Genomic DNA, 27,722 nt, shown 5'->3' on the forward strand with positions numbered 1-27,722 from the left:
CTTTAGATGCTCCGTCAATGTTAAGCCTTTAGAGGGGCCCTTCCAGTAAATCCAACTATCTTTCTGAAAGCGAGGAGGGCACAACAGAATTCCAAGCTGGGATAGAGTGAAATTTTCAAGGAGGTTAGGAGCTTTGGGGAAGCCATCTTTGTAGCCCATACTCTTAATTCCTTCAATGATAAAGGATAGGATCTTGCTCGGATGGTTGGATTTACCTTCCATTTTCCAGGAACAATGCTCTTTCCAAATTTCCCATGATATGAAGAACGATGAGATGCTGAAAAGAAACTAACATAAAGATTTCCTCTTTGATGAAACCTCCCACCATGAAAGAATTCTTGACGAAATCGTTTGGTGGGGGATCAAGCTTATGTTCCAAAGTCTAGTGAATTCCGACCAGATAATTTGAGCTAGGTCGCCACCAACAAAAAGATGGTTTAGAGTTTCTTCCATGCTGGAAGAGCAGTAAGAGCATTTGGAGGGGAGATGCACATGGCGGGATTTGATCCATTCATCTGTTGGGAGAGCCTTTTGAAAAAGTCTCCAAAGGAAGCAACTGATCTTGGGAGGGAGATTCGACCAGATTGGGCCCACCCATGGAAGCAACTGTGATTTTGATCTTGATATGTTCCAGGCTGAGCTTGTGTTAAAGGTGCCTGACGGTGCGGGGCACCAGATCAGATTATCAGGAGATTGGGAAAAGATCGGCTTAGAGATGTTCAATGCATGGAGGACGGGAGTGGAGAGGTGGTGGGCAATTTTCATCAAGTTCTAGCTGCCCGACGAAAGGAACATCTCTTTAATGGGAGCCTTAAGATCAATGGATTCTTTTTTGAAAGCCAGAGAGAGAAAAGGCAAGCTGCCAATCCAAAGGTCGGTCCAGAACGCAATGGTTACTTGACCAACGATCCACCTTGTATTTTCAATCCAGATGTCTCTGACAGAGATGATTTCCTTCCACATTTTTTTGCAACCTTGAGCTCAATTTTGGGTAGGGCCGGGTTTTAAGAAAAAAAACCCAAAACTCGACCCGACTTATGTATGTGTACTATGACATTTTTAATTATCTCTTGAATGACATAGGAAATTATTTTTCAATATATTGATATAATTGTTTTCATTGAGATGATCGTGAATGTGATGTGGGAACATGGGAACATAGTTTCCTTCTTTAATTCATACACTTGATTAGATAAATTCAGAGATTTTTGGTGTGAAGATTTGTTTTTCTACAACATGCCAACATGAAAAAAACCCGACCCAACCCGACTCGGCCCGAGAATTATCATGGGTAGGGCTGGGTTTGGGAATCATGGGTTTTCCGGAAAAAAACCGGACCCAACCCGACCCGAGATATTTCTCGCGTAGGGTAGGGTTCTTCAAAACCCAACCCGCCCGACCCGAGTTGCACCCTTACCCTTATGTTATTTTGGCCTTGTTTTTAGTTTTGAATAGGGTGACCCAAAAAGAAAAGTTCAACCGGAAAATTATACTAAATAACTACCCCCTTTAAGTTCTAGTGCAACCACCTCTCTGCAGCAACTTCATTCTTTTTCAAAATACCACCTGTGATTTGGATAATACACCCATCTTTATACTATGCTACACTACACTACAAACTACGCTTGTCTTATTAAGCAAATCTCAACAGATTTCGACGAAATTTTATAGGGACCTACCTGGGATCCTAACCTACTGTAGCGTGAAATTTGGGATTCTAGATCACTAGTTTGATAGGATTTTTATTCAAACAAGTTTTATTTGGGGTTCAGTCAAAATGGGGTGTCTACAGACCCGATTGAGAATTCTGGGAGAATAAAGGATCCATGGTGATGGGATCAGATCGATTCTTGGAGAAAAGAATTCATGGTGAAGGCATCCGATTCAGAATCTTAGGAGAAGAAAGGATACATTGTGACGGGATCCGATCGACTCTTGGACGGAAGGATCCATGGTGGCGGGAACAGATTCAGAATTTTGGGAGAAGAATGGATCCGCGGTGATGGGATCCGATCGATTTTTGGAGAAAAGGATCTCTGCTTACGGGTTCTAAGTCAAAATTTTGGGAGAAGAAAGGATCCGTGGTGGCAGGATCCGATCAACGCTTCCATTTAAAAAAAAAAAGGATCTGATCAACTCTTAGAGAAGATGATCCGCGGTGACATGATCTGATTCAGAATTTTGGGACAAGAAAAGATCCGTGGTGACGGGATCCAATCGACTCTTGGAGAAAAGGATCCGTGGTACCGGGATCCGATTCAAAATTTTGTGAGAAAAAAGGCTCTGTGGTGAAGGGATCCGATCGACTCTTGGAGAAGACGATCCATGGTGATGGGATCTGATCTATTCTTAGTGAAAAGGATCCGTGGTGACGGGATCTGATTCAGAATTTTGGGAGAAGAAAGCACCCATGGTGACAAGATCCAATCGACACTTGGAGAAAATGATCTGCGGTGACGAGATCTGATTCAGAATTTTGGAAGAAGAAAGAATCCGTGGTGACGGGATCCAATCGACTCTTAGAGAAAAGGGTATGTGGTAACGGGATCCTATTCAGAATTTTGGGAGAAGAAACGATCCGTGGTGACAGGATCTGATCGAATCTTGGAGAAGACGGTCCATGGTAATGGGATCATGTTTAGAATTTTGGGAGAAGAAAGGATCCGTAGTGATGGGATCCGATTCAGAATTTTGGGAGAAGAAGGGATCCATGGTGACGAGATCCGATCGACTCTTGGAGAAAAGAATTCGTGGTGTATTGATCTGATTCAGAATTTTTCGAGAAGAAGAGATCCGTGGTGACGGGATCCGATCGACTCTTGGAGAAATGTATCCGTGGTGATGGGACACGATTCAGAATTCTGGGAGAAGAAAGGATCTTTGGTGATGGGATCCGATTGAGTCTTGGAGAAAAAGGTCCGTGGTGAGGTGACCCAATTTAGAATTCTGGGAGAACAAAGGATCCATGGTGACGGGATCCGGTCGACTCTTTGAGAAAAGGATCAGTGGTGACGGGACCCGATTCAGAATTCTGGGAGAAGAAAGGATCCGTGGTGACGGGATCCGATCAACTCTTGAAGAATAGGATCCATGGTTATAGGATCCGATCCAGATTTTTGGGAGAAGAAAGGATCCGTGGAGACGGGATCCGTGGTTACAGGATCCAATCTAGATTTTGGGAGAAGAGAGGATCATGGAGATGGGATCTGATCTTATTTGGAGGTTGGTCTAAACGACCGATGTTTTTCAAAAGATTTGACTTTGATTGGCATTTAATTGGGATTGGCGTATTTGATTTGATGCGGATTGATAGGGTTCGACTGGTTTGGAAACTCGACTGGTTTAGAAAGCTGGGAGTGAGAACGTCTTGAGAACGCCAGCGTGAATCCGCTAGGGATGAAAGGGTTTCTAATGAAATGCATGAGTAGGCAAGATCAGAGATTAGGACCTTTGCGGGTTGACCGCAGAGATTCTTGAGAATAATTGGTTCCGATTTGGGGCTTCTGACTGAGACCTTGGAGTCCTGTCGAAGAGTCCCAGGAAATTGGGGATTGATTGACTTTGTTTTGATGAATTTTGAACATCCGGGAAGGAGAAATGGCCGAAGAGACAGGGAGAGAGAAAACCTTATCTTTAAGATTTGGAAAGGTTCTTGTGAAAAATTCATCTGGTTTTGGAAAAGGAAAAAAGAGTACTTTTGTGAGGGAATCCCCAGCACCTGCTTTGGCTGTTGTTTTTCCTTCATCAGATTCTGTCACGAAATCCGCCTACCGGTTGAACCGAACACTACTAGTCTACTACAAATCAGTGAGGAAATGATATTTGGGGCACAACCTAATCATGTTACGGCCCATCAAATGGATGGTTTGGATCATCCTTTGTCGTGGGTCATACAGTCCATTTTGAAGAGCAGTGATAAATCCCCCCTTCTAGGGTATATTCGTACCTCCCTCTCTAACATGAACGGTTGGTGGGCCCAACAATTAATTTGTTTAAATTTTTCAGCAAGGTAGGCCACACCCATGTTTTTCAAAATGAATTGTACGGCCCACACCATAAGATGATCAAAATCATCCATTTGATGGGCCATAACGTAAATAGGTTGTGTCCCAAAAATCGTTTCTATAAGATGATCCTAGCTGTCCGATCTAAAGAGAAACTGCATATTATGGGAACAACTATATATCGAAGGGTTGCGATCATCCTATGGAAATGATTTTGATGGCACAAGCTATTTACGTTGGGGCCCATCAAATGGACTGTTTTGATCATCCTATGGTGTGGACCGTACACTTCATTTTGAAAAAAATTGAGTCGGGCCTACAAGTGGGACTTAATGTTACTAGACTCTCCCCCAAAATCAACTTGATCACCCTTTGATCAAAGTGGACCCCACTTTTTTTAAAAAAGAATACTTGCACTTCCATATATATTCCAATGGGAAGTGATATATCTGCCCCTTTTCATTACTTGAGACACCCACCTGCAGTGTATCCAAGGTTTTAAATTTCGGTTTCAGGGGTAGTTCGGTCCTCACCTAAACTGAAATTTTGGACTGAAATCCTGAAATTTCAGGCGAAATCCACGAAATAAGATAAAATAATATTTTATTCCATATAAAATTTCGGCTGAAATTTTGGGAAACTATTAGTTAACGGAAAAAATCTACTTTATTGGTGAAATCCCTTAAATTTCGGCCGAAATTTACGGGGAAACGAATTTTGGATCATCGACCGAAATTTTATACCGTTTCGGGTATACCCGATTTCAGTTTTGTTCTCGAACGAAACCAAATTTCGAATTTCGGTCAAAATTTAAAACCTTGAGTGTATCTATGACTACAAAGGGGCTGTTGTACTTCACATCAGAAGGATTCAACAGATTTGATTGCCACGTACACGGCAGTCGGCTATCAAATGATGAAAAGGGGCGGATATTTCACTTCCCTATTCCAACATAGAGATGATTTTCAAGGAAAGGCCTTTTTTTATTGTGCCCATCAAAGTATTTTTCAAAGTATACTGTACAACTAGGGGTGTAAATGGATATTCGAAAATTCGATTACCATCCGCATCCGAATCCGTTTAAAGCGAATAATATCCGGATCCATTTCAAGCGGATATTATCCGAATCCGTTTATGAGATATCCGGCTCTTAGCGGATGCGAATCTGGTAAATGGTATATCTGATCCGTTTAACATCCGAATCCGAGAAGTAAATCCTTTTTATTTATTATTAATAATATCATTAATATTTATTTTTAGTAATGACACACTATCTTTTGTTTCTAAAAGAAAAGTGAATTTTCTTTTTAGAAAAAAACAAAAACAAAAAGTGTTTTGGGTAGGAAATGAAGTAATCTCTCATTTTAAGGGCATTCTTGGAGTTTGACATTGCTTCTTTATGAAGCAACAAATGTGGATTGTAAGATGAAAGAGACAAATTGATGATGGTGAATGAAAGAAGATGTCATAGTTTCTAGAGAATTCTAGAGCAAAAAGGCCATAGTCATTGATGGTAAATGGACGGCTCAGATCAATTTTCCAACTTAGGGTTATATAAAAACCCAAAATGCAATTAAAAGATGGGACTTCTAAGGTTTGCAAGGAGAAACAAGAGAGAGGAGAAAGAAGGAGACTGAGACACCATCTTCGGCATTCCTCGGTGCTTCCAACCCCACCAAAATCCACTGCCACCCCTCTCCACCTTCTCACAGCCACTTCCATCACCGCCAATCACCTCCATCTCTAACCCAATCCCCATCTCCATCCCCATTTCTCTTCATCTTCCACAATCAGCACTCCCACTTCCCCTGTTCAAAATAACCCAAACCCATTCCATCATATACATAAAAAAAAAAACCTAAAGACCACTACCAACACCATCATCCATCCACATCGCCTCTCTCTCTCTCTCTCTCTCTCTCTCTCTCTCTCTCTCTCTGCCTTTGTATTAAAAGGAAGAAGAGGATCTCATATATTTTAGGATTTGAGAGTTAATTTTATGAAGAGAAGGTAGAGGTCTGGTTTTAGGGTTTAGAAAATTTATTCGAGGAGTAAGAAGGAGAAGAAAGATAAAGTGCTGCAATAAAATGTTCGAATTTATCGGATAAACAGATACGGATAATATCCGAATTCGAACAATATCCGACGGATACGAATTCGGTAATAGATATTAAATATCCGTCAAATTCGAATCCGAATCCGAATTCGGATAGTGTATACTGTAATCGAATTCGGATATAGCCATATCATATTCGAATTCGATCCGTTTACACCCCTATGTACAACTCACAACATAGGATGATCCAAACCGTCCATTTGATAGGCCACAATGTAAATGGTTGCACCACAAAATCATTTCCATAGGATGAGCGCAACCCTCCAATCTATAGAGGTTTCCATAACATGCAGTCTCTCTTTAGATTGGAGGACAAGGATCATCCTATGGAAATGATATTTTGGGGTGCAACCTATTTACGTTGTGGTCCATCAAATGGACGGTTTGGATCATCCTACGGTGTGGGCCGTACAACTCATTTTCAAAAATATCGAGGGCGTACCTTGTTCAAACAGGATGACTATAGCTCTCTGTTTGATACACATGTCAGCTCTTTAGGATTGCTATTGTTCCTCATATTTCAGTAAAATTTTGAATTTTAAAAAACTCTATTTACATTATAATGTAGGAGACTATGATCCTCTCATTCATGTTTACATGGCATGGATGGACCATCCAAAGAGGGCCCACAAGTAATCCCATTTTATCCTCCCATGCATCCTTTCTTAATAGTAGCAACTTCTCATATAGGATTGCCTTTACAAGACTGCCTAATTTCTCTAGTTAATAATTACCGTATGTGACTTTACTGAAAATAGCGAGTAACCCGTTGATGCCAAATAAAGTGGTATAAAATTGGTTGAGGTCACTTCAAGATGGACATGTTGATGTCCTCTAAGATTACGTGGAGCTAAGTTTAGTTATATTGGTTTTCTTTCCATTTTGTGAAGCTGCTCAATTGGCAATTACTCTATTCACAAGAGTACTTTCTCCATTTCCTAATTTTGGAAGAATCTTGGATTTGAAGCTTACCATGTGGATGGCAATTTAATATTTAGTTGCTGATTTTTTTGTCTTTTAGTAATTTCTAATGTCAATCTTTAAAGTTTCTATTTTACTTAGTTTCTTATTTAAATTGTAACCAAAGAAGGAAGAGATCTTGGTTTTTTACAATAAAGTATTGAATGAAAAGTGTTCTTTTCTTGTGGAGAAAAGGGGTTTATACACTTCTTTCTTGGAGTTTCTCTCCAACATGGGTTAGCTTTTGAGCACCACAATTTTCTTTTCTTTTTTTTTAGGATCGTCATCGCCGTTATTGATCGCGCACCCGCCCTGCATTAATTGATATCAGAGCTAGGTTCTGCAGGAGTTCTATCTACTGCAGATCTTGGAAGGCGATGATTCTCTAATCTATGGAGCAATTGCAACTGAGTGAAATTCCTATCTTCTATGGCGATGGTGAGTTCGAGTGCACTACTTGGATCAAGGCTATCGAGGTGTGTTGCTAGCCATACAGACTTAGCCAGAAAGATTTGGTTTGGTATGACAAGTAGCCTGCAGGCAATTGTGCCAAATCTTTATGGATACTCACGGAACAAGAGCGACTTAAATTTAGGAAACCACTATTCGATAATTGGGAGGAGGTACGTGGTCGTTACTTGAAAATGTTTGCACCAGTAAGTTATCAACAGGCCTTAGATTTCCAGGCTAGAAAACTTCATAAGCAAAAAGCTCAAAGGCAAATTTCTTTGCTAAAAGGAAAGCCACATGCCTTATAATTCAAAAGGCATGACGAATGTACCGGGCTAAGAAAGAATACCGAAGTCACGTTACTTTCCCCTCTATTATTCAAAGTTGGGTTCGTCCGAAAGTTACCCGTGACAATTACTTGAGAATCAAATGTGCTACATATGTCATTCAACAAGCCTGCAGGAATCGAATCACTCGGCATCGTTCTTATGAGCATCAAAATCCACCAATGGAAGATCTAAAGATCACCAATAGCAAATTGGAATGTCAAGCAGAAAACTTGACACGCCAATTAAATAAAGAACGGGAGTTGTGCCTCGGAATGGAGTGAGCTTTGCAAGACCTTAAGTGTAAGTTTGAGGCCTTGATGGAACACTTCACAGAGTTGGAGAGTTACATAAATGAGCGGGTCTATCATTTGAAGCATGAAGATTGGCCCCCACCTCGATGATTATCCAGCCCATAATTTTGAGAGTAGTGAAGGCTTCTTTTAGCCTCCGCTATCCCGGTTGGATGAGCATATTGAGAGCACATTTTCTAGTCGAACCAAGTTTCACCGTTCACCCAAAAGGGTCAGATTAATAGCACGATGGAAATATTTGATTCACTGGAAAGGACTTCAATTTGAGGTAGGCGTAAGAAGTACCCTCGTTGTGGCTACCATGATCCGTACTCCTCAAATAGTGAACAACACTGAACAAAACTCGAGGTCAAGTTTCTTTCATGAGGGGCTGACTGATGCAAGACACTATGATCATCTCATTCATGTCTACATGGCATGGATGGACCATCCAAAGAAGGCCTACAAGTAATCCCATTTTATCCTCCCATGCATCCTTTATTAATATTAGCAGCTTCTCATTATAGGACAACCTTTACAAGACTGCCTTATTTCTCTACTTATTAATTACCGTATGTGACTTTGCTGAAAATAGCGAGTAGCTGGTTGATGCCAAATAAAGAGATATAAAATTGATTGAGGTCAATTCCAAATGGACATGTTGATGTCCTCTAAGATTACATGGAGCTAAGTTTAGTTATATTGGTTTTCTTTCCATTTTGAGAAGCTGCTCAATTGGTAATTACTCGATTCACAAGAGTACTTTCTCCATTTGCTGATTTTGGAAGATCCTGGATTTGAAGCTTACTGTATGGACGGCAAGTTAATATTTAGTTGCTATTTTACTAAATCTTTCAGTAATTTCTATTGTTAATCTTTAAAGTTTCTATTTTACTTAGTTTCTTATTTAAATTGTAACCCGAGGGGGAAGAGAGCATGGTTTTCGACAATAAAGTATTGAATGAAAAGTGTTCTTTTCTTGTGGAGAGAAGTATTTTTACACTTCTTTCTTGGTGCTTCCCTCCAACGTGGGTTAGCTTTTGAGCACCACAATTATCTTTTCTTTCTTTTTTTAGGATCGTCATCGTCGTTATCGATCGCGCGCCCGTCTTGCGTCAATTGGTATCAGAGCTAGGCTCGGCAGAAGTTCTAACAATTGCAGATCTAGGAAAGCGATGATTCTCTAATCTATGCAGCAATTGCAATTGGGTGAAATTCCTATCTTCTATGGCGATGGTGAGTTTCAGTGCACTACTTGGATCGAGGCTATCGAGGCGTTTCGCAAGCCATAAGGACTGACCCAGAAAGATTTGATTTGGTATGCCAAGGAACCTGTAACCAATCGCGCCAAATCTTTATTGATACTCATGGAACAAGAACCACGCAAATTGAGGCAACCACCATTCGATAATTGGGAGGAGGTACATGGTCGTTTCTTGAAAATGTTTGCACCAGTAACTTATCAATAGGCCTTAGATTTCTAGGCTAGAAAACTTCATCAGCAAAAAGCGCAAAAGGCCAATTACTTTCCTAGAAGGAAAGCCACATGCCTTACAATTCAAAAGGCATGGCTAATGTACCGGGCTAAGAAGGAATACCGAAGTCATGTTACTTCCGCCTCTATTATTCAAAGTTGGGTTCGTCAGAAAATTGCCCAGGACAATTACTTGAGAATCAAATGGGCAACATATGTCATTCAACAAGCTTGGAGGAATCGAACCATTCGGCATCGTTCTCATGAGCAGCAAAATCCAAAAATGGAAGATCTAAAGATCACCATTAGCAAATTGGAATGTCAAGCAGAAAATATGATACGCCAATTAAATAAAGAACGGGAGTTGTGCCTCGGAATGGAGTGAGCTTTGCAAGACCTTAAGTGTAAGTTTGAGGCCTCGATGGAACACTTGCCAGAGTTAGAGAGTTGCATAAATGAGTGGGTCTATCATTTGAAGCACGAAGATTGGTGCCACCTCGATTACTCTCCAACCCATAATTTTGAGAGTAGTGAAGGCTTCTTTTTGCCTCCGCCATCCCGGTTGGATGAGCATATCGAGAGCATGTTTTCTAGTCGAATCAAGTTTCACCGCCCACCCAAAAGGGTCAGATTAATAGCACAGTAGAAATATATTATTCGCTGGAGAAGACTTCAATTTGAGGTAGGCGTAAGAAGTACCCCCGTTGTGGCTACCTTGATCCTTGCTCCTCAAATAGTAAACAACACTTAACAAAACTCGAGGTATAGTTTCTTTCAAGAGGGGGTGACTAATGCTGGACACTATGATCATCTCATTCATGTCTACATGGCACGGATGGACCATCCAAAGAGGGCCCACAAGTAATCCCATTTTATCCTCACATCCATCCTTTATTAATATTAGCAACTTCTCAATATAGGACAACCTTTGCAAGACTGCCTTATTTCTCTAGTTAATAATTACCGTATGTGACTTTGCTGAAAATAGCGAGTAGACGGTTGACGCCAAATAAAGAGTTATAAAATTGGTTGAAGTCAATTCAAGATGGACATGTTGTTATCCTCTAAGATTACGTGGAGCTACGTTTAGTTGTATTGGTTTTCTTTCCATTTTGAGAAGCTGCTCAATTAGTAATTACTCTATTCACAATAGTACTTTCTCCATTTGCTGATTTTTGAAGAATCCTGGATATGAAGCTTACTGTGTGGACAGCAAGTTAATATTTAGTTGCTATTTTTCTATATCTTTCAGTAATTTCTATTGTCAATCTTTAAAGTTTTTATTTTACTTAGTTTCTTATTTAAATTGTAACCCGAGGGGGAAGAGATCTTGGTTTTTGACAATAAAGTATTGAATGAAAAGTGTTATTTTCTTGTGGAGAAAAGTATTTTTACACTTCTTTCATGGTGTTTCCCTCCAACGTGAGTTAGCTTTTGAGCACCACAATTATCTTTTCTTATTTTTTTGGGATCGGCATCGCCATTATCGATCGCGCGCCCATCCTACGTCAATTGGTATTAGAGCTAGGCTCGGCGGGAGTTCTATCTACTGTAGATCTAGGAAAGCGATGATTCTCTAATCTATGGAGCATTTTCAACTGGGTGAAATTTCTATCTACTATGGCGATGGTGAGTTCGAGTGCACTACTTGGATCGAGGCTATCGAGGCGTTTTGCGAGCCATACGGACTGACCTAGGAAGATTTGATTTGGTATGCAAAGGAACATGTAACCAATCACGCTGTAGACACCCCATTTTGACCGGACCCAAGTTCGCGTCGCTTGTGCGAAGCCTCATCAAATCAGTGAGTTGGGGTCCCAAATTGAACCCTGGAGTAGCTTATGGTCCCACCGAGGTTTTCGTAAAGTTTCGGCAGAATCTGCCGAGAAATGGCAAATAGGACGAGCCGAGAAGGAAGCGTAGTATAAATGCAAAAAGGGGAGTGATTTATCTGCAGTAGGGAATATCAGGTTGAGAAGGGGGGTGAATTATCCTGTGATGGGCGCGCCCAAGCCGAATAAGACAAATCTGGCGGGCGCGCCTCATCAATTTTCGTGCGCCTATGAATTGCGGTGCGCCCATCAATTTGTGGTGTGCTAATATTAGCAGCCTTTATATGAGTATACATAGAAATTAATAAAAAAAGAAGAAGAGAGAGAGCTCATTTTCGTGAGAAATCCAGAGAGAGAGCGAGAGATTTCGCTGTTTTCTCCCTCCGATCGTCTTCTCCAGTCTGCACCACCATCTCTCCATCCCAATACCCGACTTCTCTTTTCCTTTCCTTCTTCTTCTAGCTTCCTCCACCTCCATTAAACCCCAAATCCCCATCGAGAACCTCCAACTCCGGGCGATCATTGCTATCTCAGATCTGAGATCTGAGGAGAAAAGTAGAGAGAGAGATCTAAGACAAGCAGAGAGAGAGAGGGAGAGGGAGTTGAAGAGAAATTGCAGAGGAGAGCTTGATCTCCTCCTCCGATCAAGCCCTTGCCGGATGCTGGCCAATGTTGGAGGGAAGCTCGGATCTGAAAATAAAGAGTGGGAGAGAGGAGATCTGGATCTAGAAACCCTCAACTGAAGTTCTAACCCTCGGTTTTTCTTTCTCTTCGATCACTATTCATTTTTTTCCCTCTTCACTCATCTCCGGGATCAGCTCCGGCCGATCATCATTATTTTGCTATATTCTGTTTTCTTTACTTAGAAACCCTGTTCTAAATCTCCGAACCTCATATTTGAATTTCCTTCATCTCCATTATCTTTAACTGTAGATCTGACCTTTTACCATTAGATTTAGAGAGGTCTTAATCTTGTTCTGCAAAACCATCATTGGAGAAGAAAAGGAGAAAAAGGGCTTGAATCTGAGCCCAGATGAAAGAAATTCAGAGAAAGAACGTGGCTGAGGTTGAAATTTCAAAAGAGAAGGTAAGGTGCTAAGGTAAAATCGATCTAAATCTCTTTATAATTTCCTATATTAATCCCCTCTGAAAAGTATTTTGCTTGGTCAATGTTTAGATCTTGATGTTGTTTAAGGATAAGCTGGCGTGAAACCGGATAGATCCATAAATTTTTATTTGATTCTTGTTAGATCTGCTGGTTGTTGGTTCAATAAATTGAGTCTTCATGTTATTCTCCATGTAGTCTTGGTTTCTGAGCATTTATTTCTCAGAAGAAAATTCGTGTATAGCTAGGTTTATTGGTACAATATCTCTCGAGCATGGGAATAGATGATATCTATTTTTGTGCGAAGTTATAGTCATATGTTGAGGTGAATGAACTGTGTGGGTCAAATATGTGACACAATAGAATACTCTTTGTTCTGTGTGAACTTCAGGGACATAAATTCATTTTCAAAATGTTTTTCATTTGGAAATCCTTCTTGTCCACATTTTAGTTCACATTGCATTCTTCTGTTATGGTGACTTTTAGTCCACATTTCTTTCATGGGATTGAGGTTCACTATCATTTGGAAACCATTCAAGGAGTTTCTACAGGGACTAGACTTTGAATTTGTGGTGGATGCTCAGTTATAATTTCGTATATTGCATGTACCTGGCGCTAGAATTTGTTATGAATGGGATGATCATTGCTTTTGGATGTTAACCTTGTTTGGAAGGAAATTGATCTTCAAAGTTCAGGGGGTTACTTTTATTAAAACTGAAGTTTTCATTTTGAGCCATGATATGTGCCTAAACTGTGCCTAAACTAAGAGGTATTGCTAATTGTTGGCAACCTAGTTCATTTCTTTAACTCCGCTATCATAAGCTGTTGCTTTACATACATTTATGATTCCTTTTTATGTGGATTTTCATAAGGAAAAGGTGGCTTGTATCGTCTGGTTGTTCCCTTATTCTTCTATGGACAGTGTCTGCATATTTTAACTCACTTAAATTGCTAAAGTTTTGCTTAAAAATGTCACATTGGCTAAGGCTGTGGAAAATGCCTGTATGAACTTAAGGTTGTATTTCATTTTTATCCCAATTTGTTTCTTAGCCTGTGTTCTAGCTTAGCTATGAGCATTGTGATGAGAGTGTGGCTAATGTCATCACCCTTTTCCCAATCATGTTGGCACCCATCTGTTGTTGGGTAAAGAAATATTAGTTTGATAGATACTGTTTTCTTGTCTATGAACAACCGGTGTGACAATCAACTGCAAGACTACCATCTGCATTTTAGTAAGAATTCTATCAAGTTTGGAAAGGTTTTGAATTTAGCAGTAGCTTTTGGGTTGTTTGCTGCTGATGATTCTGGTGAAATCAAGATCTCGAAAGCAATGGATGCATGCATTAAGCAAGGCTTGATACAGTTTGCTTCTAGAACAATGTCTGGACAAGTTGATGTTCCTCAAATATCATTGGAACTCTTAAATGGCATTTGCAAATCTGATTTTTTTTTATGACAAGTCTTATATGCAATGGCAGAAGAGACAGGCAAATGTTCTTGAAGAATTTCTCTGCACTTCTGTTAACCTCACCAAAGATGAACATGGGATGGTCAGATGTTTCCTTGAAATGCTCAGAAATACTGAGGAATGGGCTGCAAGAAAGTCCCCTTCTGAACGCGCTGAGGTTCTGCAAGGTATCAAAAGATTTGCTTCAAAGTTGTCATGTGTTCCTGCAAGGTTTGGTATTCCAGGTGAGACCTATTATTGGACAGCTGAATATCATTTGAATGTTAAGCTGTATGAGAAGTTACTCTCTAGTGTCTTTGACATTCTTGAGGAAAGTCATCTTATAGTTGGAGCAGATGAGATTTTAAGGATCATTAAATTGACCTGGTCTACTTTAGGCATCACTCAGAAGATGCATTATGCGCTATATGGCTGGGTACTTTTCCAACAGTTTGTTGAGACAGGTGAGGCCTTTCTACTAGAGCATGCAATCCTTCAGATGCAAAAAGTTGTATTGGGTAAAGCTGATGAAGGAAGCAAAGGAGCATATATGAATACCCTTATGTGTTCAATTGGAGGCAAGGGCAATGATGGCGATAGTCGGAGCCTCCCCTTTAGAGAGACAATTTGTGTCTCTATAGAGCAAGCCCAACCTCATGGGACGTACTTAGTCCAAGTAGTGTTCCCCCTCTTTTATTTAAAGACTTCTCTAGTCTTTTAGAAACCTTTAAGTGGTAGTTTCTCTTCCTCATTTAGGAGATTATTTTGGTCTTATTAGCGAGTTCCATCATGGGAGACACGCTTTGTCTCGTTAGGCAGCTCTCCTCTGGGAACAAGCCTCGTTGCTTAGAGCCCACCTTTTCCCATTGGAGGCATACAGTGCCTCATTTGTAGAACCTCCCCTGGTTTCTCTCTCTTTTGAGTTAAAAGACATGCTATGTCTTATTTATCCCCCCCTTATAGAGTGTTAGGGAGTCTACGACTCATTTATCCTTTCTAGTGGTAGTATTAGGGAGTCTTTGACTCATTCCTCCTTTAAGTTGTAGTATTAGAGAGCCTTTGGCTCACTCGTCCTTTGGATGGCATTGTTAGAGAGTCTTTGATTCATTTGTTCTTATTAGGGAGTCTTTGATTCATTTTGTCCTTATTAGAGAGTCTTTGACTCATTTCCCCCTTTTCTTTAGTTGTTTTTAGCAGCTTTTCCTTAGTGTGGTCGTCGCTCTTATTCGCTAGAGACTTGCCCAGTCTGATTAGAGCTTTGCCTTTTGGGGTCTTAGACCATTTCATCATCCTTGTTTATTAGTTTACCGTGTTTAGGGGTTTCCCCTATTTGCTCTAGGGTTTAGCTCTAGGGTTTTGATTTGTATGTTCCCTTAGGTCTTTGACCAAAAGGGTGAAAACTCTTTAAATTTCAAAAAAAACATTGGAAAAGCTTTAAAATCCAAAAACATTATAAATTTGAAACTCAAAAACATTTGAAAACTTTTAAAAAATATATCAAAAACATTAAAAAACCTTTAAAAAGCCTAAAGTGTTGAGTGCTTTAGAAACAATAATTAGGAGAGTTCGTTTCGAACTACGTTGGCTTGATCCTCTTCCGAGGTACGTAGTGCAACTTGGGATTTATATCCCAAGTCCAGCCAAACTTTTGTAAATGACATTTTAAACCTTTAAAACCTTGTTTTCAAAAGATCTTCCTCCAGAGTTAGGAGTTTCTCCTAGATAGAGAGTTTCAGAGTTAGGAGTTTTCTTTTGATAGGTTGTTTGATTGATTGTTTGGTGTGTGCTTGTTTTAGAGTTAGGGGTCTGTCCTAGAGTTATAGGAGCGCCTCCGTCCGGTCAGTCGGCGATCCACATCGCCGAGTAATGACTAGAGTAGGATACGCTAGTACACCCTTTGTTTTCCTTAGGAAATACAGCCTAGTTACACATAGGTTGTAGGAACCACCTGCATTAGCTTAGAGCTAATCTGCATTTAGTTAGGACATATAGGGTGTCCTAAAATCCACAATTCACTAGAATTTAAATAATCGTACAAGAAACTTTTAATAACTGGTCCGGTCTTTTAGATCGAGTCTAGGATAGAGGGCTAGGTGTCTTAGGCATCATAGCTTAGAATAGGTGCGAAGAACTGCGTTGCCTTGATTCTCGTGGAGGTGGGGATACGTAGGCTTCTCTGGATGAATATCAGATCATCCGAGGACTCGGGCTAATAATTTAGAGTCTTAGGATTTGTTGAGTAGTTATTTTTTTGTGTTTTCTTACTTTCTTGTACTGATCATATACCTTTAGCTATAGCTTGCATGTGTTTGCACATCAGAACTTAGACACTCATTAGGCTTGTCACTCGTAACCTAGCTATGCTTAAGTGACACATCTTTCATTTTATTTTATATGTGTTTATTATCTTTATCCTCAGGAAATGCATGTTCAGGTAGACGATTCCTGAGGATTGTTCCCATTTCACATGATTTTTACCCAAACTTCTTTGGAGTTAATAAAAATGGCATAAGAGACCAAGTGCTTGCACTCGGACGAATTGGGGTGCTCTCAGACCTTCCCCATTCGTAACCAGGCACGAACCCATATATATTTCTGGTTATCCATTGCACAGAGGATTTGATTTTAGGGTTCCATGGCATATCCATGGATGGCGACTCTGAGTTTATTTCAGGTATGTCTTGGTTTCGAGCCTTGGCTCTGGATCGAGACATATCTCTTTCTTTTTATATTGCCACTCGTGCTATGCTATGAGGGTGGCATCCGTTTTGAGAGTTCCTTGGTAGAGCTCTCCTTCACACGTGGATGATCCAGAGGGTGGTAGGGACTCGTTCCCTCTCGCCGTCCTCGTATCGGGGTCCACAGGCTGGCGACTCTGCTGGGGAGTTTTTTGAAACATTGCCTAACTCTATAAAAATGCCATTTTTACTAACTTTGGAGAAATTTGGGATTAAATCGTTTTAAATGAGAATCCTATCGTTAGAATCCAGGGGCACCAGATAGGTGCATAATTAAAATATAGGATTCACACACTGCACACCATATGTTATCATATTTTTTTTTTACTTTTTTCATTGTTTTTCATTATTCTTGGCTCTACGAAAATAGATACAGTGCGTGCCAGACTGGGAGTTCATTACCCTGACGGGACTGTTGTATCTATTTTCAAGCTATGCGCCGGTGCTGCAGCCGTAGACATTGGGCGTACTTTTGTCTACAGCAGTCGATGAGCAATGAAGCATACTATGTATAACATGGGGCGTACTTGTGTTATACATGTTAAGTATGTTTCATACGTATAGTACCCATTAGATTGAGTCCGGAGCCCTACTTTGTTTTATATATATTATATATATACTTACTGACCTAGTGAAATCCAACTAGGAAGTACACGTGTTTATATAAAGTATATTGCATTCATATAGGACGAACATGTGTTGCTCACACATGTGGAGCCTAGAGTTAGGAGCTTTGTCCCATTTGTAGACTAGGGTAGCTCATTTTTATGTAGCTACAACACGGTCCTAGTACACACTCATTAGTCTGTCTTGAGTCGAGACTTCTTTGACTCAGTTAGATTAGATTAGGGCTGGTGCCTCTGGTTAGGATATATGTGTATGTGTATATACCTATATATACTGATTATATATATTAGGATTCTCCTCTTAGTTAGAGATTCCTTATTCATTTCAATTGGTTATATCCATTCCTTATTCAGATCTAGGTCTAGTCAGTGACTTTTGACCGCCGTTACCTTGGCCAGGTTTAGCCCTTGATCTGTTGATTATAGGGTTTGACCCGTTGTTGTATATTCCCACCTTTGGTTAGTCCATCAATTGATTACCTTTCTCTGGTAACCATTATTCATATACCTTCGATTGAGCTATGAGTATCCCTTATATAGCTGTTATGCTGTCGGATTTTATCCAGAATATTCCTTGAGCATGACCTCTATTTCTTAGGGTTAGGAAAATCATGAGTTTACCTTACCTTGACTTTCTTGTCTAGCACCGCTATGCTGCCGGATTTTATCAAGAATATTCCTTGAGCATGACCGCTATTTCTTAGGGTTAGGAAAACCATGAGTTTACCTTACCTTGACTTTCTTGTCTAGTCGTTATGCTGCCAAATTTTTCAGAATATTTTGAGCATAACCGCTATCCTTTAGAGTTAGTTAAACCATGAGTTTGCCTTACCTTGACTTTCTTATTTAGTCGTTATGCTGCCGAATTTTTTGCAACATATTTTGAGCATAACGGCTACTCTTTAGAGTCAGTTCACTTAGTCTGGGCCTTGACCTCCTTGTATAGCCGCTATGCTGCTGGATTTTATCCAAAACATGTTAAGCATGATTGCTATACTTTGGAGTCAGTTTACCTTGTCTTGATTCCCATGTATAGTCTGGATTAGCTTAGAACCTACTTTTAGTATGAACTTCTGATTTGATCAGTTGTATTTGTATCCTTTCAGTTTCATTGGTCAGTGGCCTGTACATATTTTTCTCGTGGTCACAATTTATTTGTTACCCTATGATTATGTATTCACCTTCTTGTTATATCATAAATTCATTTTATGCATACATCGCTCAATAGGATTAGATCCTTGCCTGTTTTGTCTTAAGATCTGGCCGATAGCTCATTTGCTATCCCTATGACCATGGTCTATCGTTTTTATCCTCTTGATCGCATAGTTGATGATATTCATCGCCAGATTTGGATCCGGTTTGCGACCTACTTTTGTCATTTTATGGCCGCGGTCTATTGTCTGATCTCTTGGTGATCTCTCATCTTTGATGAAAAATCCAATGTCCCCGATTGTATCCTTCCTGTATATTTGATTGTCAAGTTTATTCTTATTATTTACTTAAAGGTTATCTTCCCTCCCTTATCATCTTGTTATATCTGAGTGTCAGGTCTGATCATGGCGAACAATTTGTTAGACAAGTGGATAGCTGAGACTATTAAATCTTTTCCGCTGAGGTGTGAAGAATGGAGTATGGCTGAGTGTTTCATCGGTTCATTTACTCATCTGAATAGTCACGGTATAAATTGGAAGTTTCTTCAAGCAGCTGCTGGATGTTGGGATCCTATTTTCCATGTCTTTCGATTTGGGTCTTTTCAACTCTGTCCCATATTTGAAGATTGGTGTGCCTTGTTAGAGCTTCCTCCTGAGGGACTTTGGATCCGACCTTCAAGCGTAGACTCCCCTCATGATCTTTTTTGCAAACTTTTTGAAAATAAAATCGTGAAAACTTTGCCATGCTTAACTGAGAAAAATGTGCAATTTCAAGCCCTCATTGAACTATTTTCTAAAAACGTCAATCCTACTGACTCCCGTTTTCAGGAGTGTCGACGTAATGCCTTAGTATTTGCTGTCTTTGCACGTCATGTTCTTCGCAGGGACTCTAGTGCTGCCCCTTTCACTTTGTTGACAATAATAGATCAGATAAATGAGGGGAGAAATCATGTCCCTACAATGCTAGCTGAAACCTTTTATGGGTTAGACTTTATTGCTAGTAAAAAGGTGCAGGACAATTTTTTCGGATGTGTCAAGCTGTTATACGTGTGGTTATGTGGAAAACTCACTATCCTTCAACCACCAAACCGCATTGAGTACACCCTTAAGAGTTTTCATTCCTGGAAGGTAAAGATTAAGCAACCTCAGCTTAATGAATGGCACCATTGGTTGCAGAGCATAGGGGAAAACCAAATTCGTTGGGTGAGTTAATCATGTCCACAAATTGTTACCAGTACTTGCCCATACTCATTTGTCCATCTTATGGGCTTAGAAAAATCATCTTTCTATGCACCTTTGTGTTTCCCTTCTCAGATTATTGGAATCTTGTGTCCCCCTAAGGTTATCACACCACCTTGTTGTGAAGACCTTACTCCTGATCTCATTGCATCCATAGTAGCTGCTTGGAGAGACAAAATCACGGAGAGGAGATCCGCTTTCATGTCTAAGCTTCGAAAGGGAGGAGTATTTGGAGAGCCAGCAAATCGAAGAGCTCGGATTGGTGAACCATGAAGATCTTCGGCTCGAGATTGTCATTTCTTTTATTGTTTTCATTTGTTTTACTTGAATATAATCAGAGTCAAAGATTGTAAATCTGATTTCATTATAGATGAAAATTTAAAGGAAGAAATTTTACTTGATACATGTTATAGACAGTTGGCAATTCAGGGTTTCATCATTTTTCATGTAACCAATCGCTGACGTTGTAACCTGTCAATATGATCAATACAAAGGATGTTTGTTGTTCTTTTCTCTCTATTGGTGCAAACTATCTTATTTCATTTGTCAATCATTTAATCTAGTTTGTTAACTTCCAATCAAGATTCTGAAAGATAGCAACCATTGCTCCCAAAAAGGACTCCCAAGCTAAACCCGCCTGGTCTAGACCTACTTCAGTGTCTAGACTCGTTCGTCACTTTGATTCCCCTGTGTCATCCACAGTGCATTTACCTTCTTCACCAGAGTCTTCAAATTCCTTTGAAGTAAACCAAATGGCAGACCCAACGGACCTTCTGCTCAGTATGCAAGAGATGATGAAGAATCTCACCCGAGACATGGCGGGTATGAAAGAAGAGATGGCAAACATGAAGACCCAGATAAGTGATAAGACTTTCACATCTAAACCTGTACTTCAGCCTCCTCGTGCTACATCTCTGGAAGCGCGTAGACCTGCTATCTCGCCCTTTGAGGTTGATATAGATGATGCCCAATATGCTGCAGAGTATTGTGCTCCGGGGGTTGATAGAGGAAAAGAAAAGTTCGAAAAATTTGAGAAGGAAATGTCCGAAAAGTTTAGCAGGATGGCCCAAGAGATGGAACAAATGAAGGTCCAGGGGCCTAAAAAGTTCGACGTCTCTGAATTAATACTGTCTTCGACAGTATCTTTGCCGCCAAACTTTAAAACCCCGGATTATGATAAATATGACGGAACCGGATGTCCACGCAATCATATGAGGTGGTTTATCATTTTGTCACAGCAGTACGGTCTGAGCCTTTAGCAGATGGCTCAGTTGTTCCCGATCTCTCTGACAGGAATCGCCAAGAAGTGGTTCTTAAGGCTGAAGCTGGAAGAGGTGAGAACCTTAGAAGATATTTTTGAAAAGCTGATAGAGCAGTTCTCAATGGAGGAATGTATTGAGGTCACGAAGAGGGACCTAAAACAGCTGAAGCAAGGTCCTCAGGAGACCTTTACTTTCTTTATCAGGCGCTGGAGACGCAAATCTGCCCAGCTAAGTCAAAGAATGTCTGAATCAGAGCAGATAAAGCTGGTTCTGAAAAGTTTGTCTCCTCAGTACTTTCATTTTCTTCCTCCTCAGCACTATCGAAGTTTTGACCATCTGATCAAGACTGGTACTCAGACAGAGGATGCTATAGCAAAAGGCTTGAGAGCCAAGGTTTCTACAGAGATCCGAGAAGGGAAAAGACCTATGGTCCAGCCCAAAGAAATTCACGCTGTCAATTACATCAGGCCTGTGGCCAGAGTCGTTACCGAAGCTGCAAGGGCGCCAAGGAGAGGTACCTTTGACAGGAAATTCGATCATCTGCCATATCCTATAATAATGATATTCAAGAGACTTATGAAAGACAGAAAAATCCGGCTCCCAGATATCAAACCTCCCCCTAATCCCTTACCCGCATTATGGAAAATGGACCAATACTGTGAATATAACAGAGGTCATGGGCACCTGACTGAAAATTGTTTGGCCTTGAAGCATGCCATTCAAAATATGATTGACAAAGACGAGTTGGCAGTGGAGAGACCAAACGTCACTCAGAACCCACTTCCCAACCATCATGCCATGCCTCCTCCTACTACCAATGCAATTTTTGCTAGTGAGCCTCTGCTTGATCCATCAACCCTTATTTGTGCCATTACCACAGTAAAAACCTATGTCATGAAGTTTGATGATAGGGAGCTGGAAAGGGCAGAAAGGAAAGAGCGTTACGTGATTTCCTTCAATGATGATGAATTTGCTGAGTCGTCTTCTTCTCAGTCTTGTGTATTTTCAGACTGACAGTGCCAGAAATACAAGGAAAACTCCGTACGTCCTAAAGGCTGAGGATTTTGAAGAAAAAGATGGTAAAGAGCCGTATGTTGTCCGGATAGAGGAGGACGAACTGTTGTTACTAAATGACCATTGTGATGAGATGCGTCATATAACCCGAGGCGGGCGTGTCTTCAAACCTCAGGAATTATGTGTAGAAAATCCTGCAGAAGTTGCAAGGAATGCAGAGAATACGAGGCAGAACAAGGTCAGCGTAGATGAAGAAGAGGAGAGCTTGTTGAGACAGTTGAAGAAGACTCAGGCCAATATCTCAGTATGGGGCTTACTCATGGCCTCATCCAAGCATAGAAAGTTAGTCCTTCGAGAGCTTAACTCAGCACAAGTCTCTGTAGACACTACTCCTGATGAGCTGGTGAGCTTAGTTGCCATGACAAGAGTGTCTAAGACTTTATCTTTCACTGATGATGATCTGCCTTCTGAAGGCCGAGACCACACAAAATCTCTGAAGATTACCGTCGTCTGTAACAAGAAGAGAGTACCAGAGGTTTTGGTTGACAACGGCTCTGCTTTGAATGTTTGCCCGTTGATTACTGCGACAACTCTTGGATTTGGTCCTGCGGACTTCATCCCATCTGAACAGGATATTCTGGCGTATGATGGCACTCGCCGAGATGTGATCGAAACTCTAGTCACTGAAATATAGATCGGAGGAGAAGACTTTGAAATAGAGTTCCAGGTTCTGGACATCAAAGCTTCATTTCTACTATTGCTTGGCCGCCCTTGGTTGCACAAGTTCGGGGTTGTCCCATCCTCTCTCCATCAAAAGCTGAAGTTTCTTCACAAAAATGGAGTGATAACTGTAAAGGGGGACCCGGACCTGGAAATAGGACTGATTACTCAGGACCTAACTATGGAGAAGGCTGAGGATATTAGTTTGACTGGATTTTCATTAGAGATGACTGCCATCACCTTTAAGGAAGCTATGAATGAGGAAATTTGTTTCCTGACCAGTACAAACTCAAATGTCGTCAGGATGATTCGCCGACAGGGATACATGCCAGGTGCAGGGCTGGGTAAATACCATCAGGGTTTGACCGAGTTCCCTGAGTTCGAATCCTTCAACGGTCTATTTGGGCTGGGGTACAAGCCCTCGAAGAAAGAGGTTAAAGAGATGAAACAGTTGATGCGGAAATGGGCCGAATGTCGACGCAGGGGGTTAGAATTACCAATGGCGCCGATTAATTTGACAATGAACGGCCGGTTCCGACAAGAGGGCGCAGATGTCCCTTTCTGTGGCTTTGCCGAGATTTGGTTGGACGAGAGTTCAGGACAGAGGTTGCCGGGTTTTGAAATTTTCTTTGATCTGAAATTAGAAGATAAGCAGACAGGTGAGCAGATTGCAGAAGCTGAGTCAGAAGCTGATTGGGCAGAACATATAGAGCCAAGCCTACTGAATTCAATGTTCCTTGAAGATTTGCAGACTATTGCCGTGATTAATCGGAGGGCCGTGATTCTGAATCCTACTCATTTAATCACCCCAGCAGAGGAACCATTGACTAACTGGACCTTTCAGGTCATACCTCAGGTTACTTTCCTATATAGTCATGTCCCTTCAAAAGAGTCAGTTGTCCGTAAGTATGTGTCAGTCTCTAAGTCTGATTCAGAGTCTGTTTATTCTAACAATTCTTTTGATGCAGGTACTATAAAGGTTGAGTCTCCTAAAGTCGATGGTGGTTCCCCTTCTTCTAGCGGGATTGAGTCAGATGCTGAGTCAGATATTCTTTCAATGCATAGTTCAAAGTCAATTGACACAGATGTCAATATATCTATTGAGTCTGTAAATTTGTTTCAAGAGTCTATTGTAAAGTCCGATGTGGGTAATTCATCACTTGATGTACTTGATTCAACATTCAATGAAATAAAATATTCTTCTGTGTACATTCCTGTCTCTACTTTTATTTCTAACGTTTCTGCTTCAGAATCTGATAATCTTAATAATAACAATCAAGACTCCCCCTCTGATGAGGATGCCGACGACACTCCCCCTGAAATCAAATACATGATTCAACAGGATGAGAGTCGCCGAGCAAAACCACTCGAAGAGGAAATTGAAACTGTGAATATAGGTGACGAAACCTTGATTCGGGAGATTCGAATTGGCAAAATTTTATCTCCTGAAGAACGTGAGGAATTAATCACCCTACTTAAAGAGTTCAAGGAAGTTTTTGCTTGGTCATATGATGACATGCCAGGATTAAGTGAGGAAATTGTTCAGCATTGACTACCCTTAATCCCTGGTATTAAGCCAAAGAAGCAAAAGCTCCGAAAACTCAAAACTGAATGGGAATTGAAGGTTTACGAAGAAGTTAAAAAGCTGTTAGAGGTAAAATTCATTCAAGTGGTTGAATACCTAGAGTGGCTTGCGAACATCGTACCGGTGCCCAAAAAGGACGGAAAAGTTCGAATGTGTGTCGATTTTCGAGACCTGAACAAGGCAAGTCCTAAAGATGATTTTCCTCTTCCAAACATTGATCTCCTGCTTGATAATACAGCTGGTCATGCTCTTCTATCTTTTATGGATGGATTCTCAGGCTACAATCAGATTAAGATGGCGCCAGAAGACATGATGAAAACAGCGTTCATTACTCAGTGGGGTAGTTACTGCTACAGGGTGATGCCGTTTGGTTTGAAAAATACTGGTGCTACATATCAGAGGGCTGCTACAACTCTTTTACATGATATGATCCATAAAGAGGTCGAGGTATATGTCGATGACATGATTGTGAAAGGCAGGACTCGACCTGAGCATATAATTGCATTAAGAAAATTCTTTGAAAGAATCAGGAAGTATCAGCTTTGCCTAAATCCGAGTAAGTGCGTCTTTGGTGTTACATCAGGAAAGCTCTTAGGGTTTATGGTCAGCGAAAGAGGGATCGAAGTGGACCCACAGAAGATCAAGGAGATTCAAGAAATGCAGCCGCCGAAAACAGAAGGGCAGATCCGAGGTTTCCTTGGCAAAGTTCAGTATCTGAGACGGTTCATAGCACATCTGACGATGACGTATGAACCCATTTTCAAGCTTCTGAAGAAGAATTCGTCAAAGAAATAGAATGAAGAATGTCAGGAGGCTTTTGAAAAGATTAAGCAGTGTCTATCCTTGCCCCCTGTTCTATCGCCTGTCATTCCAGACCAGCCATTATTGTTGTACTTGTCTATCATAGATACAGCGATGGGTTGCATGCTTGCTCAGCAAGATTCAGAGTCTAAAAGGGAGAAGCCCATTTACTACATCAGTAAGAAGATGCTAGAGTACGAGTTAAAGTACACTGTTTTGGAAAAGACATGTCTAGCATTAGTTTGGGCTACCCAGAGGCTTAGGCATTATTTGCTTTCAAGCAAGATCCTTTTGCTTTCACGGATGGATCCGCTAAAGTATTTGTTTGAGAAGCCCGCCCTTACAGGAAGAACCGCAAGGTGGTTATTGTTATTGTCTGAGTTTGACATCACTTATGTCACTCAGAAATCAGTTAAAGGGCGTGTCATTGCTGAACAGTTGGCTGATGCACTTGTTGAAGAGAATGCTTTTCTGAAGGCAGAATTTCCTGACGAAGAGATCATGGATATTGAAGAAGAAGCTTCGAGTACTAAGTGGCTTATGTACTTTGATGGAGCTGTAAACAGTCGAGGACAAGGAGTAGGAGCTGTGCTTATATCCCCTTGGAAAGAGTATATTCCTGTTTCTATCAAGCTGCAATTTGAGTGCACCAACAATATGGCTGAGTATGAAGCTTGCATCGCCGGGTTAGAGGCAACCTTAGCTTTGGAAATTCAGGATATTGATGTGTTTGGGGATTCAATCTTGATCATTTGCCAGATTAATGGGCAATGGAAAACTCGAGAAGATAAATTGATCCCTTATAACACTTATTTGGAATCTTTGGTCAGAAAGTTCAAGAACATTACATTCACTCACTTTTCAAGGACTAGAAATCATTTCGCTGATGCTTTGGCTACTTTGGCCTCGATGTTAGACATTTCTGTATCAATGGAGGTCCAGCCGCTAGTTGTAAGACTTCAGTGGGCCCCTTCGCATGTGAATGCTATAGAGATTTCAGCCAGGTGTCCAGATGGGAAGCCATGGTATACAGATATCAAAAATCTTATTGCTGGTAAAGGACATCCTCCAGAAGCTTCAAGCAAAGAGACGAAGACTCTTCAGAAGTTGGTTGCCAACTTTATTATTTGTGGTGAAGAGCTGTACAGAAGGTCATTTGATGGCATATAGCTTCTCTGTGTTGATGAAAACAAAGCTGCAGAGCTTATTGAGCAGACTCATGAAGGGGTTTGTGGACCTCATATGAATGGTAAGATGTTATCTAGAAAAATTTTGAGACTTGGATTCTATTGGCCCACAATGGAAGCAGACTGCTTCGCCTTTGTGAAGAAATGCCATAAGTGTCAAGTCTATGCAAATCTTATTCATGTTCCTCCTTCGGAGTTGCACTCTATGACTTCTCCATGGCCGTTTTCAGTATGGGGAATTGATATAATTAAGAAGGTATATCCGAGGTCTTCAAGCAGGCATTAGTACATTCTGGTCGCAATTGATTACTTTACGAAATGGATTGAAGCCGCTTCGTATGCTTCCATAACTTCAAACACCGTTGCGAAGTTCATCCGTGCCAACATTATTTGCAGGTATGGAGTGCCTCATGAGCTGATTTCAGATAATGGGTCGCATTTCAAGAAAGAGGTGTTACACCTGTGTGAAGAATTCAAAATAAGACATCACAAGTCATCTCCTTACAGACCTCAAACAAACGGGGCTATAGAGGCTGCGAACAAAAATATCAAAGTCATTATCAGTAAGATGACTGAGACGTATAAGGATTGGTCGAATAAGCTTCCATATGCCTTATGGGCTTATTGGACATCGATCAAATCTTCAACAGGTGTAACTCCATACTCTTTGGTGTACGGAATGGAGGCAGTCCTCCCTATTGAGCTAAGAATTCCCTCTTTGAGAGTGATGATGGAAGCTGACCTGCCAGAGTCTGATTAGGCTAGAGCCAGGTATGATGAGCTGCAGATGATAGATGAGAAAAGGCTGAGAGCCTTGTATCATATCCAGGGATATCAGAGAAGAATCAAGAGAGCTTTCAATAAGAAAGTCCGTGTCCGTGATTTGAAGCCTGGAGATCTTGTTCTGAAGTTCTACAGGACACCGGTGTTTGATCCGAGAGGTAAATTCAGGCCAAACTGGTCTGGTCCTTACATCGTAGATGAAGTCCTGCCTGGAAAAGCTGTAAGACTCCTCAATGAGAATGGAGAAAAATTAAATGAACCTACAAACCTGGATCAGTTAAAAAAGTATTATGCTTAAATACACCAAGAGGCCGTCTTTGATCGACCTCAGCTTTGAGCCGATAACCTAAATATTTTAAACCATTTTGCAAACCCTTTGGGCTTATAAAAAACTTGTTTTCTTTGATAAACCCAAAACTAGGGGCATTTTTTTATTTTAGTAAAAAAAAAGGTTTGAACTACGTTATGACCTGATCCCTTTTTAAGGGTACCTAGGTAGCCTGTTCAATTCAGGTTCGGTCAAGTCTCTTGCAGCTTTTTGAAAGAAAATTCCTTGAAGTCCAAATGGGGCGAACTACGCAGACCTGATTCCCATTTTCTTCAGAGATA

The 27,722-nt window shown here is 40.7% G+C and overlaps 1 protein-coding gene across 1 annotated transcript; it reads left to right on the top strand.

Moving 5' to 3' along the window:
* The first annotated feature begins 21,023 nt into the window (after positions 1-21,023).
* On the top strand, positions 21,024-22,731 carry LOC143857027 (uncharacterized). The gene is made up of 3 exons (XM_077367299.1): positions 21,024-21,195; positions 21,277-21,968; positions 22,033-22,731. Exons 1-3 carry the CDS (start codon positions 21,024-21,026, stop codon positions 22,729-22,731), a joined length of 1,563 nt encoding a protein of 520 aa, XP_077223414.1.
* Positions 22,732-27,722: the final 4,991 nt, after the last annotated feature.

This window comes from Tasmannia lanceolata, unplaced genomic scaffold (genome assembly GCF_043159265.1).
Source record: "Tasmannia lanceolata isolate RefF3 unplaced genomic scaffold, GAP_Taslan_0.1 ptg000024l, whole genome shotgun sequence".
Lineage (NCBI taxonomy): Eukaryota > Viridiplantae > Streptophyta > Magnoliopsida > Canellales > Winteraceae > Tasmannia > Tasmannia lanceolata.